Source organism: Brachyhypopomus gauderio, chromosome 7 (assembly GCF_052324685.1).
Source record: "Brachyhypopomus gauderio isolate BG-103 chromosome 7, BGAUD_0.2, whole genome shotgun sequence".
Taxonomy (NCBI): Eukaryota; Metazoa; Chordata; class Actinopteri; order Gymnotiformes; family Hypopomidae; genus Brachyhypopomus; species Brachyhypopomus gauderio.
Genome location: NC_135217.1, coordinates 14,803,111 through 14,816,382, shown reverse-complemented (window position 1 = coordinate 14,816,382; position 13,272 = coordinate 14,803,111). Strand labels below are relative to the sequence as shown.

Below are 13,272 nucleotides of genomic sequence, written 5' to 3'. Positions count from 1 at the left end.
CGGTTGAGAGCAGCAAGCAGGCAAAAGGTAACACTGCGCAACCTGGTTGTCTATCTAAACGAAGACCCAGATGCGTTTTTCAAGTATGAGGTATGAGGTAAGTGTCTTTCAGTTCTTTATTGTGTAGTACACACTAAAAAATGGAGGTACGATAGGAGTACTTCCTTAGAGATACACTGTTCATAAATGTACTCCCAAAGGTACAATACAGTACTTGATATGGTCAGATGTGCGTTTCCCTTTTTTTGAACAGGTACATAGTCTCTCTTAACAGCAAAAAGTACAGGTTTGTACCCTTTAACCATCAACATCAAGGTACATTCAGGATGGTCTGCTTCACTGGTATGAAGACATTGCAGTATAAAATATTACACAAGCTTGATAAATTTGGAGGATGATTTTATGCTCATTCAACATAAATGTAGGATATGGGTTTTTTTATAGTAATGTGTTTCTCTTTCTCACACACACACGCACGCACGCTCAAACACACAAATACACTAATTATTTTAGGTATATATTTGTAATAGCAGATAACGGGGGAGGGGAGGGGGTAGAATAGCCCCCCCCCCCCCCCCCCCCCCCCTTCACATTTGCGAGAGGAGAATGGCAGAATGGCGCTGAAGCAGCTTTCTACAGAGGAAGTTTTGAAAAAGTTAGTGGACACAGGAATTAATATAACAGATGAGGAGGCTCAGAAATTCAGATGTAAGTGTTTAATAAGTGACTAGAATGTCACTTTTACTCATTTCGATTAAATTACTTAGGAGTGCTAGCTAGCTAACAGTGCTAATAAATCACCAACAATGCAAGCTAAGTAAATAGCATTACCTAGCTAGGTGCTAGCTTGTTAACCTAGTTGTTTTACCTTCTCAGTGACAGTATACAGTTTAATGGAGGACAGTTATGGCCTCCTGATCTTGCAAAATGTTTCAATTAGCCGGACATGATTTTTCTATCAAGTATTACTGATAGATAAAGTAAGTATAAGTAAGGATTTTTCGATTAACCAGTTACCTGACAGGATTTGTCTATTGGCCTGCTGCCTCACACGATGTTTCATTTAGCATGTTAGCTACCTGACAGGATTTTAATATTAGCCTATTATTACGTTGACTGAGGAGCTCTAAATAGTTCATTTAAGTTTATTTCAGAAAAATATTGTTTGTGTACCTTGACAGATTTACTAGAAAATTTTTATTCGTTTTGCTACTCTTGGTGTTCAGGTATCCAAACAATGCAGAGTATGTTCGGGTTGCCAAAGCTTTAATTGTGAAGTACCCTTTCCTGAAGGATGCTGAGGGGAATGGCTATGTAAGTTTGTGGGCTTAGTTTTTTAGGTTGTTTAAGTTTTGTTTGTTTTTCCCCATTTTTGATCACTGAATAGTATTTGGCATAATATTGTTAGATTGTTGTAATATGTGTGGTAATCTCATGATAACTGAAAGCAATTATGTTTTGATTTGATGCTTTTCATCAACCAGCATACCTGGCATATGTCACTGAAGCAGAAGTTCAAGGCAGAACGGGCACCACTTCCCAGAAATAGAGGTTCAAAAAGAGAAATTTCATCAAACAAGAAGGTCAACAGATGAAACTGAAACTTTGTGTTAAGCAAACTAAAATGTTATTAGTAAGTATCTATCTATGTTGGTTTTTCAACAAGGAAAGAGATTTGAATAATGCACTGATTATTTGTATCTTTGTTAAAGGCACTGTGCATTGTTGAAGAGGATGCTACGTCTGTTGAGGCCCACATTAAGGTACTGCATGACCAGTACAAGAAGACACATCCTGATTTGATGATCGCATGAAGAAGACCTTCGCATGGCGGCGTCGAGAAATGGCAGAGGGAATGACATCAAGATGTTTTCTATTGAGATACCCATTTTTAAGAACATCATCAGGGTAAATGGAATAACAATGGGAATAGCTAAATCATAGCCATCAAATGCAAGTGATGCATCAACATTATGTAGGTGTATCTTTTATAGGTCTGAAGATATTTATGGCTTAGTACAGATCATAATGATTTGTATGCTAGATCATATGTTAGCATTTTACTATATGATTTTTGAACCATTGTCTGATGCTTTTTTACTCATGTTTTTTTGCTTTATCTTACAGTTGTATGAGATTGATGCAATCCATCCTTTGACAGGATATATATCGCTGTTTTAGCAAGAGATTTACAGCTTTACTTCCTAATTTGTTGAAACTAGTCAAGGGGACATTGCCATTGAAAAAACTGTACATGGAGGCTAGAGAGGAATCCATGGCCGAGGACCTCCAAGGTTGTGATTTTCACCCAAATGCTTTCATCAGTGTTGATTTGAATCAAAATGTTGTTGATTGTAAATTGTTTAGGTAAGTATGGAATTATTAGTAAAGCATTTTCTTCATGATGTAGGCATTGACTTCAGGGGTGGACTTGTTCTCTTACCATCCATCTTCAGGGAGAACATTGATCACCTCGTTAGTTTTGGAGAGGTAAGAAACTGCTGTCACACAAACTGACGTAGCCATACTCAATAGCATGTATTTTAGAGTGCAATGCCAGATCAAGTTTATAGCCTTCACATTATGCCTGTTTACTGGTATCAGAAATATTCACTCAGAATAACTAACTCAGCTAGGCTGTGGAGATGACCACATGCATAAAAGGTACTTTGCATCAATGGCACTCTGGTCCTTGATTCTCTTTAGTGTGAACCTTCAACACCATATCCAACAATTCAGCTGAAAGACCACGACTGGAGAACTACAATTTCCAGACGAAGTCAGAGTGTTGTGAAAGTTGATGGAGTTGAGGTGTGCTCTTGTGCTGCAGTAGATGAGGCCTTCATTACAACCTTCATACAGAAGGTATTACTCCTTCAACATTGCCTACCCTAAACGGCTGAAAAACACAATGACATTTCTTCAGAGGTGCATTCTAAACATTAAGGAAGATGGAGAAAAGCCAATGCCAATAACTGACTCGAGTGATCAACCTTCTGTATTAAACCAGTCATGCCTCCACTACATGTCCTCATCAGTGTGATGATCAGTGTTTTAGGCTGTCCTCGAGTTTCAGTATGTATTTCTGAATGTTTTTTCCCATTGTTTGAATTCTGCCATGAATGGATACATGCACTTTTAAAATTTCTGTAATGTTATTTTTATAACAAAATTTTCATTGGATCAGTTGTTTTATAGCCTGTTGATAGAAGATTTTTATAATGGTATTAGAGGATTTCTTGAACATTCCAATGGAGATGTATTGGTTTTTTAAATATTTAATTTCACATTGCTATGAATTTCTATTTCAATGCATTTTGAATGAATGCTACAAATTCTGTTTACTGGTAAATAAACAGGATATAACTACATTATGAGCATTTGTGTGGATATTTCTGGTACATTTTAGTCACTTTAGGGTCCAAAATGATTTGTCGCTGGGGTGGTACCTCTAAAAGCACATATTGGTACCTTTTAGAAAGGGTACATAATTGTACCATAATTTAAAAAGTACATTTTAGCCTCTAGGAGTACCTAAATGTACCTTAACTGGTACAAAATATATGGGTACAAAAAAGGACTTGAACCGAAAGGTACTGAATTGTACCTTACCAGGGTACAGCCCCAGCGACAAGCCTTTGTACTCCCTTAAGTACTCCCTTAAGTCTGTACTTAATTTTCTTAGTGTGTATAGTATTGACTGTCCTGTAATAGATGATGGGTTTTCACACAAGCAGCAGTGCATTCCAAGAGATGGTATACAGTGGGGGTGCTGACTAAGAAACTTTTTATTTTTATTATAAACTTTTTTTTTTCTTCTCTCCATTGAAGTCTCTAGCCAATGGTGTGACCAAGATGACATTGTTTTTACATCAATGGCTGTATTTTTAATTATTTTGAGTGAACAATAACTTGATGAATTATACACGTTGTACGCTGACTGCTTTTCATTGTCAGTGATATTTCTTTAATGTCCCATGAAAAGATATACTTGCAAATCTGCAAAAATGTGACGAGTGTACTCAGTTCTGTTATAAACTGTAGTTTATAACTTTTTGATTTCTTAATGCTTTTGTTAAACTTGTTCTGTTTTGTTCAGTCCACTGAGGAGGCAGAAGGGGACATCACAGCCACAGTCATGGGGATTTACAGCATCAGGAGCCAGGGACATCAAGAGCTAGATGACATTGAGTGACATTCCAATGCCCTGCTACAATGTCCTGACTTGTCACCAGAGACCAGTGCATTCACACACACACACTTATAATTTTTGATATGTGGCGAGCACATTTTTGTCCATACAAATGTAGTGTTTTTCTTGATTATTTGTGATGCTTAGTCATTCACATTCAAAGCCCCACTATAGACTACTCACCAGAGACCAATGCGCACATGTGCATGCACACATGCACACTGTTGTCTTTTTTTGCTATTTACTATGTGGTTGGTAATTTATGTTGAAAGCATTCTCCATGCCAATGCCCTGCTACACAGCAAAAAGTGAAATCTTAGCAAGTGTATTTTTCAATATCTGCAGGACCATGCTGAGGATCTTTTATGAGTCTGTAGTGGCCAGTACCATCCTATACATGGTGGCATGCTGGGGCAGCAGGCTGAGGGTGGCAGATGCCAACAGACTCAGTAAACTGATCCGAAGAGACAGTGATGTTGTGGGTGTGGAACTGGACTCGCTGACGGCAGTGTCTGAGAGGAGGATACTGTCCAAGCTGCGAACCATCATGGACAACGGCTTCCACCCTCTTCATCACACAGTGATGAGCCATAGGAGCACATTCAGTGCAAGACTCATTCTGCCGAAATGCACTACTGAACGCCACAGGAGGTCTTTCCTCCCAGTGACTATCAAACTTTACAACTCCTCTATTATAACATGACACCACCCACATGTACAGTACTGATTTTTATAGTCTTAAGTAGAGTATTTAGACTTTGAAGTTATTTGTGCGTTCAGATTTGTCCAGAAGATTCTCATGACTCTGGATGGAGACAATGACACTATCGACTTTCAGCTTTTTGGTGTATTGGCAAGTCACATTCAAAGCAGGATACTCCATGCCAGTGCCCTGCTACAGACTACCCATCAGCCACACCATTTTTCTTGGTTTGATTTTTGAAATTGTTAACGAGAGAAAAATCTGATCAAGAAAAAATGACTTGTCTCATGGACAAGTTCTAGTTGAAAAGTACTAGTTATTACTTTTTTTGTTTTTTTTTTTTTACTTAAATTAAAATTGACTAGATGTTTTTACTTGAAACTACAAAAATAAGCTTGCTTAGATTTCATTTTTTGTAGTGTACAGACTTGTCACCCAGGACCAAGTGAGAGAGAGACAGACACATACACACGCACACACCTACAGGCAGACGCCTACACACACACACACACACACACACACACACACACACACACCGACAGACAGATGGACTCACACACAGACACGCAAACGATAAATGAGGGTGGCCTGGCTTTGCCTCCAGCCTGAGTGCCTCTTTTCTTTGCTTGATATTATTGAAATTGATATTATAATATTGAAATGGTTTAAGGGATTTTGTGTTTTTTTTCCAGGGCTGATGGTACATGGTGCCTAAGTTCTGGTTGGGCAGAAATGAGCTCTTTGCTGTTTTGAATAATAATAATAAAAAAACAACAACAAAATTTTGTGTTTTGTGTTTGAAGTGGGGTGGGGGGGACAACTGAGGTAATATAACAAATTTATTTTGGATCAACACTCAGGTTTCATTGCATAAATTTAAATCGGTTTAGGCCATGTAATATATGTATATTGTTGTGGCTACATTAGATGTGTTTGACCAACTCAATTACATTGTATTACACTGGGGTATTTCGGTTATTGTGGCTACATTTAATGAATATGGGTTCGACCAACTCAATTACGTTGTGTTCCATGGAGGTATTTAGGTTGGGTTGAGGCTACACAAAGTCGATGTGTGGAAATCCTGCCCACAAGTCAAATGAGTTAATCCAATGAGTTATTTTTTGAGTGTAGTTTCTGTTTAAAAATGGATCATATTTTAATCAGGCAGCAATTTCATTTTTAATTTTTCATCTTAAACCTTGCAAATTAGCAAGTTTTTGTAATTTTGATTTACTGGTGTTGGATTTTGGTTATATTTACAAACTGTAGTATACAGTGTGGTATACAGTAAAGGAAGTGTTATGTGATGCCTTACTGTGATGTCAAGTTACCCTTGAAATGAAATAATGGGGAAAGCTTTTCATTAGAACACATCAAATGTATATTTCTTGCATTTTCTATGGCAAGCTTTGCTGCAGGAAAAATGTACTATGATCCATATTTCGGACACCTCACATCATTGTGTAACCGTCGTCCCTTGGATACGGGTATTTATTGTAATTCCAGCTCTGAATGGTAGTAGAGCAAATAGATCAATAATAATTTAATAATTAAAAGAAAAAAACCCAGATAGAGCAGGACTTTTTTGTTCTCGTCACGTAGGGCTACGCCCCCCCTCTCCCTTGTCGGTGTTGTTCCTTGCCCGGTTATCCCGCCCTTCGTGTCTGTTGTCCTGGTTTCCCTCTGTCTGCCACGCCTGTGTCGTCATTGTGTTCAGTTGTGTCTAGTTTAGTTCTGTGAACTTGTATCTCTGTGTTTCGCCCGTTGTCGGTTATTTGAGGTTTGTTCGGTTTTGTGGATTATCCGTCATCGCTGTTCTGGTATTTTCCGTCTCCGTTGTGTTTCTCCGTTGTGAATGGCTCTCCTGTTACGACTCCTGCCTGTCCTGTTGACCACTTGGACGACTCCCGTTTTGACCCGTGCCTGTACAAACGACTTCGCCTATGAAATTCCCCTTATTAAATCTCGCTCTTCTCAGCGTTTGTGTCCGCCTCCTCGCTACGCAGCACGCTACGCGTTACAGTTCTTTGATATGAAGGAGTTCAAATTCCTTTTTGCACTTTTTTATTAAGCAAATGTTTTGTCTTTGTTGCTTATTAAGGACATGTTAATGCATTTATATGCAGAAAATAGATGCATGTTGGTGCAATAAACATACAGATCTGAATTCATTTTAAATGTGTTCTTATTGAGAATAATTTGTAGTGTCTCATATCCAATTATCTGAAGTGCGTGGTCATGTGGCCCTCCAATAATAGTGCTGAAAAAATTTTGGCCCTCTATCATGGAAGTTGCCCATCTTTGTCATAGAAGGAGGAAGCATGCAAACAAGTCTGAGGGATGGGGGGTGTCTGAAATATCTAGGCGTGTATTGAGAAAACATGGTTTTCACGCTCAATGTAAGTAAAGATGTTTGTTTACATCAACTCCGCGTGTGAGTAGTAAACCGAGTGCAGTTAACCCAGCTCCAGAGATGATGGTAGGAAATACAACTTTTATGCATGTGAGGCCTCCAATAAAAGTGGAGTTCCCTCATTTTGGGGAAGAAAGGGATGAGAAAGATCCCATTGCCTTCCTAGAATGTTGAAGAGTTTCTACCTGTCCCTCCCCTCGCAAATGCGGACATACTGGCAACTCTTACGTCTGTATTAGCCGGGACAGCTAAAGATTGGTGGTCAGCGGAAAGAGAAAAGGTGACCACATGGACACAATTCAAAGCAATGTTTTACGTGCCTTTTTGTCAGAGGATTATGAAGCCGAGGCCGAGAGGAGGATCCGGGAGAGAAAACAAGGTGCACAGAATAGCATTAGAGACTTCGCGTACCAATATCGGGCCCTTTGCTTTAGGTGGAAAAAGGATGCCAGAGAAGGAAATACTACAAGGCATACTTAGGAGTTGTAACCCCAAACTAGCTAGTCTTCTACGAGGCACGGTAAAAACCGTGGAGGAGTTAGTCAGAGTAGGGACTCTTATTGAGAAAGATCTCTCCCATGCTAGAGCATATTGGGCGCAAGCTAGTCAGGAAGGGGGTAGAAAAAAAAAAACACCAGTAAGCAGGGATCAAGACCAATATGCTGCAGTACAAACTAAGCAACCTAATGCATTGATATTCGTGGTCTCCTTTGGCTTACACCAGTGCCAGGCTATGGTAGATACGGGAAGTACACACTCCCTTATCCAAGAGTCTTGTTGGCAAAGATTGAAACAACCAACAGAAAACTGGCAATCTAGTAGAGGCTGTACGTTTATGCTCGCTGATGGACGAGTGCAGAGAGCACTGGGGAGAATTGACTGGCAATGCTCTTACCATGAGAAATCATTCCATCTTTCCTTATATATTATGTCGGACACAGACCTAGTGTTTCCATTGATTGTCGGACTGGACTTTTTGTCAGCGAATGAAATCAGCATTAATTTCAACAAGCTGACCTATAGTTTGCTGGACCCTCAAGGCGTTATAAAGGAGTTTACGTTCTCCGAAACTGATCAAGCTCAGGTGGGCTCTGCGTGTTTGCATTTGTGCATAGCTCAACCTAACCCATTATATCAACAGAAGCAAGATCCCATATTCAGTATTTAGTAAATGGGGCTGATGTGTCAGAGGAAGGCCGGAGACAGCTGGCGGATTTACTACTGACGAGATGGGACACACGAAAGCCATACAACATCAGATTATCACCACTGATGAGGTTCCGATCCAGAAAAGGCCATACGACGGCGGGTGATCAGTCAAACTGTTAGAGAGATGGTGGCCAAAAAAATCGTTCAGCCCTCTAACTCCCCGTGGGCATCTCCGGTGGTGTTGGTGCCGAAAAAGGATGGGGGTATGCGTTTTTGTGTAGATTACCGTGCTTTGAACAGTAAGACATATTTGGACTCCTATCCGATGCCACAGATTCAGAAGATACTGGAGTCACTGTATGGTGCAAATGTGTTTAGCACTTTGGATTTACGGAGTGGGTTTTGGCAGGTGAGCATGGATGCCACGAGTGTACAGAAAACGGCTTTTGTTACGCATGAAGGGAGTTTTGAGTTTCTACGGTTGCCATTTGGACTAAAAAGTTCTGCAGCTACCTTTCAACGATTGATGGAAAATGTCCTCAAGGAAGTGAAAGGAAAAAACAGCTTTGTGTACATTGATGTGGTGGTATTTTCGCGTAGCGAGGAGCAACATCTTAAAGACCTCGAGGAGGTATTTCAGTGCCTGGTGCGAGCGGGTTTGACACTTAACCTAAAAAAGTGTAACCTGATGCGTCGGTCTCTTACCTTTTTGGCTCATGTAATCTCTGCAGAGGGACTGCAGACTGACCCTGATAAGGTGAGAGCCATGAGTGAGTTCCCTGTTCCAAAGAATGTTAAGGAGGTACAGGGGTTCCTTGGCCTTGCCGGTTGGTACCATCGTTACATCCCTAATTTCTCAATGAGAGTTGCATCTTTGCACGAATTGAAGAGGAAAGGAGTAAGGTGGAGTTGGACTGAGGAATGTCAGAGAGCTTTTGAGGACATCAAGAAAGCCCTCCTATGTGCACCAGTGCTTAGACCACCGAATTTTGGTCAGATGTTCCGAGTGCAGTCTGATGCAAGCGAGACGGGCCTCGGGGCGGTGCTGACACAAGAGGAAGGGGGTGAAGAACATGTGATAGCCTATGGTTCTAGGTTGTTCAATGGGGCAGAAAAGACCTATGCTGTGTCAGAGAAGGAGTGTTTGGCAGTGCTGTGGGAGGCAGCACCTGGAAGGCACGCACTTTGAAGTGGTCACAGACCATGCTGCTCTTACTTGGGCGTTTAACCATCCGAATCCTTCATCCCGATTGACCAGATGGATCCTGAGACTTCAGGAGTTTGATTTTAAAGTGATCTACCGGAAGGGCCAGTGCAATGTTGTGCCTGACGCAATGTCACGTGTCCTGATCCCGGTGTTGTCGCAGGATACTATGGCTGCCTATAAAGCAGTGACAACGGCCAAAGCGCTTGATGAAGTTGATGAAGAGCGTGCCTTCAAATCCAGATCCTGAACGGTTCCACTATACAATAAAGAATGGATTTTTGTTTAGGCGTGTCTTAAAGGGTAATCAAGGTGGTTATTCCCTTCAGCTTTATGTACCTAAAAGTTTGAGGGAAACCTTTTTACAATTTGCACATAACAACCCCCTTAGTGGGCATTTAGGCAGACTGAAAACTCTGTTGCGGGTCTTGGATGTAGCATATTGGCCGGACATACGTAAGGATGTTTGGCAACACTGTAAGGAGTGCATTGCTTGCCAAAAATATAAGCCAAGGGTAACTAAGCTACCCAGATACTTACAGTCCACTCCTGTACTAGAATCTGGGTACATGATGGGGGTGGATATTATGGGGCCATTCCCCAAGAGTGCCAAGCAAAATGAGTACTTGTTGGTGGTAGTGGATTATTGCAGCAAATGGGTTGAGGTATTTGCTATGAGGGCAGCAAAATCCCCTCAAATTTCGGCTATCCTGATAAGACATTTTTACCCGTTGGGGGACCCCTGTGTACTTGGTGTCAGACCCTGGAGCACAGTTTACCTCTCTGCTGTTGAATACTGTCTGTAAACAATGGGGAGTCTTCCAGAAATTGACCATGGCCTACCACCCACAAACCAACATGACCGAGCATGTGAACCGCACCCTTAAGACCAGTGATGTCAGTAACGCGTTACTTAGTAACGCGTTACTCTAATCTTACCACTTTTTTCGGTAACGAGTAATATAACGTGCTACTATTTCCAGTCCAGTAATCAGATTAAAGTTACTTATCCAAGTAACTGTGCATTACTATTTTTATTTTCCTTAGTAAAAATATATATTTTTGCTTTCTTTTTGGCTCAGTTCTACTTTTGCGTCTGACCGTAGCGCTCGACTCCACATGCTGCGCGCGACCCTGTGAGAGTGCGAGCACGTTTTACAAGTCATTTTTTGCAGTGTCATCCCTTAACAATATGTGGTAGTATAAAGAAATACCCCTCAAAAACAGGGGAAGGAACATTTACCTGAAGAATTTTAATGTTGCTTTGTGTTTCAGGTTTGAAAAGTGCTGGAATTTTGACTAAGGTAGCCTACTTTAAAATACTTGAAATTGTAATGGTATTTCGTTTCACAACAAATAGCTGTCTGACTGAACAGTTCGCTTGTATTACGTTTACAAATAATACTGCGCAGCTACACAGGAGATACTGTACACAGGAGATACTGTAGCGACTACTACTTCTCTCAGCGAATTTCCTAACGGACAGGCACTTGGCCACTCAAGTGACAATGGGGGGGCGGCGCCTGTGCGCGCCAGGGTTGCGTTATCAATAAATTTTCCCTCTGGATTTTTGGATTAAGCAGTTTCTGCCTCGATTACCAAACCTGCATCAATACATTGTTACTGTTAAAAATGCACTTTCAATAAAGTGAGTATTGGAAAAATGTATTTTACTGCTGAATGTAACTACTAAAGTAATTTGTAATCTAACGTAGTTACTTTTAAAATCAAGTAATCAGTAACGTAACTAAGTTACTTTTAAAAGGAGTAATCAGTAATCGGATTACTTTTTCAAGGTAACTAAGCCATCACTGCTTAAGACCATGATTACTTCGTACGTATGGAACATCATAGGGAGTGGGATAGATGGCTCTGTGAGTTTAGGTATGCCATAAACACCGCTTGGCAAGAAAGTACTGGTTTTTCACCGGCAGAGGTTGCACTAGGAAGGAACCTGAAAGGCCCATTGGAGAGACTCTCCTATCAGTTAGTCCCCCCCGAACATGACGCCTATGCCACCTTGACTAGGCAACAACAGATCCTAGAGCAGGTCAAACGGAATGTGGAAAAGGCCCAGAGCAGGCAAGCGCTCTATTACAATGCAAAAAGGAAGCCTATCGGCTTTCAGGTGAGTTAGTGTGGGTTAAGTCTCATCCATTGTCCAAGGCTGAAACGGGTTTTAGTGCTAAATTAGCACCAAAATGGAAAGGCCCAGCGAAGGTGGCTTGGGGAAGTGAACTACAGAGTGTCTTTTCCGGGGGACGGTAATGTTGAAGATACTTTTAATGTAGTTAATTTAAAAAAGTATTATGGATCGAAGGTTTTTTTTTTCTGAGAGGGGGAGTGTGTAACCGCTGTCCCTTGGATATGGGTATTTATTGTAATTCCAGCTCTGACCATAGGGGGTAGTAGAGAGTCAATATGGGGAGGGAAGGTATAAGAGAAGAACACGACATCATAGAAGGAGGAAGCATGCAAACAAGCCTGAGGGATGGAGTAGGGTCTGGCCGTATATCTCACCCCTGAGGCTTACCTCATCTGTGGGACCTATTGAGGTCTCAGAGAGAAGGTCCTGTATTATCTTGATCGCCACCTACTGACGTGGGGTGGTATTGCACTGGAATATAACAAGTGTCGTTTACCAAACAAATCTGACTGTCTAGCGTTCGACATTTAGCAGCGGTTACTTGACAGCAGGTCAATTGGACTGGAATTGATAAGGCTGTAAGTGAAAATGTGTTTTTTGTTCTCTTTTGTTTTGTACACTGCGTGTGCGTGTATGTGCGTATGTGTCTGTGTCTGTGCATGCTTTATGTGACTTGCTTTTCGTGTGTTCGTCGAAGTTCGTTTAGCATCCTGCATGACCACATTATAACATTTTATTGTTCGTTGTTCTTAATCTTATAGACAATTTGAGTGGCAATGAATAATGTAAGGCAAACAGTGAAAGATTATCGGCTTGAAAAGTGACTGGTGTATTGAATTACTAGGAGGTGTTTTAGATGCCAAAATCAATAATAAGGTAACTAGTATTAAATATCCGGTAGGAATGTACAAGTATAATTAGTTTTTAAAGTACATTGCAGGTCATGGTGATTGTAGTTTGTAGGATGTGCAGAATTCTTAAATTTTTTTTTTTTTCTTTTTACTCAGATGCATTGTTCTATCTGGATTTTTGGTTCAACTCCATCGTTAACAAGATGTACAGACTGTTGCAAAATGTTTCATTGCCCATTGTGCCCTGTCGAAGTCTTCAAGCCAACCAATCTGTCAAAAGTTAAGAAGCACATTGAAATCCACTGGAAAAATGCATTACACTTCAAAGGTATTAAGACCCAATTACATTCACTGCAGCTAGTATATTATTATCAGGTTGACAAGATGTTTTATGTTTTTTTTATTATTCATTGTGTTTTTACAGAATATAGAATAAACAGATGCCAGCAAAATTGCAGACCAGAGGGACATTATCACTGCCCCATGTGTTCTAAAACAATTCTGAGGCGAGACAATATGTCTGTTCATTTAAAAGCATGTCAAGACTCAACATGCGGGACATTCACACCTACCCCTGAAAAAACACCCTGCACCTCTGCTTCCACCACGCT

At 40.7% G+C, this 13,272-nt stretch overlaps 1 protein-coding gene across 2 annotated transcripts; it reads left to right on the top strand.

The window, feature by feature from the left end:
• The first annotated feature begins 608 nt into the window (after nt 1–608).
• Nucleotides 609–5,441, top strand: LOC143518212 (uncharacterized). 2 transcript variants are annotated; one of them, XM_077010685.1, is made up of 8 exons: nt 609–708; nt 1,227–1,314; nt 1,485–1,633; nt 1,713–1,908; nt 2,223–2,294; nt 2,411–2,490; nt 2,707–2,865; nt 4,100–5,441. In XM_077010685.1, the coding sequence occupies exons 5-8, from the start codon at nt 2,255–2,257 to the stop codon at nt 4,193–4,195; spliced, it is 375 nt and encodes a 124-aa protein (XP_076866800.1). In that variant the 5' UTR covers nt 609–708; nt 1,227–1,314; nt 1,485–1,633; nt 1,713–1,908; nt 2,223–2,254; the 3' UTR covers nt 4,196–5,441. The 2 variants fall into 2 exon arrangements, with proteins under 2 accessions (XP_076866800.1, XP_076866799.1); XM_077010684.1 differs by having other exon boundaries at nt 2,128–2,294.
• Nucleotides 5,442–13,272: the final 7,831 nt, after the last annotated feature.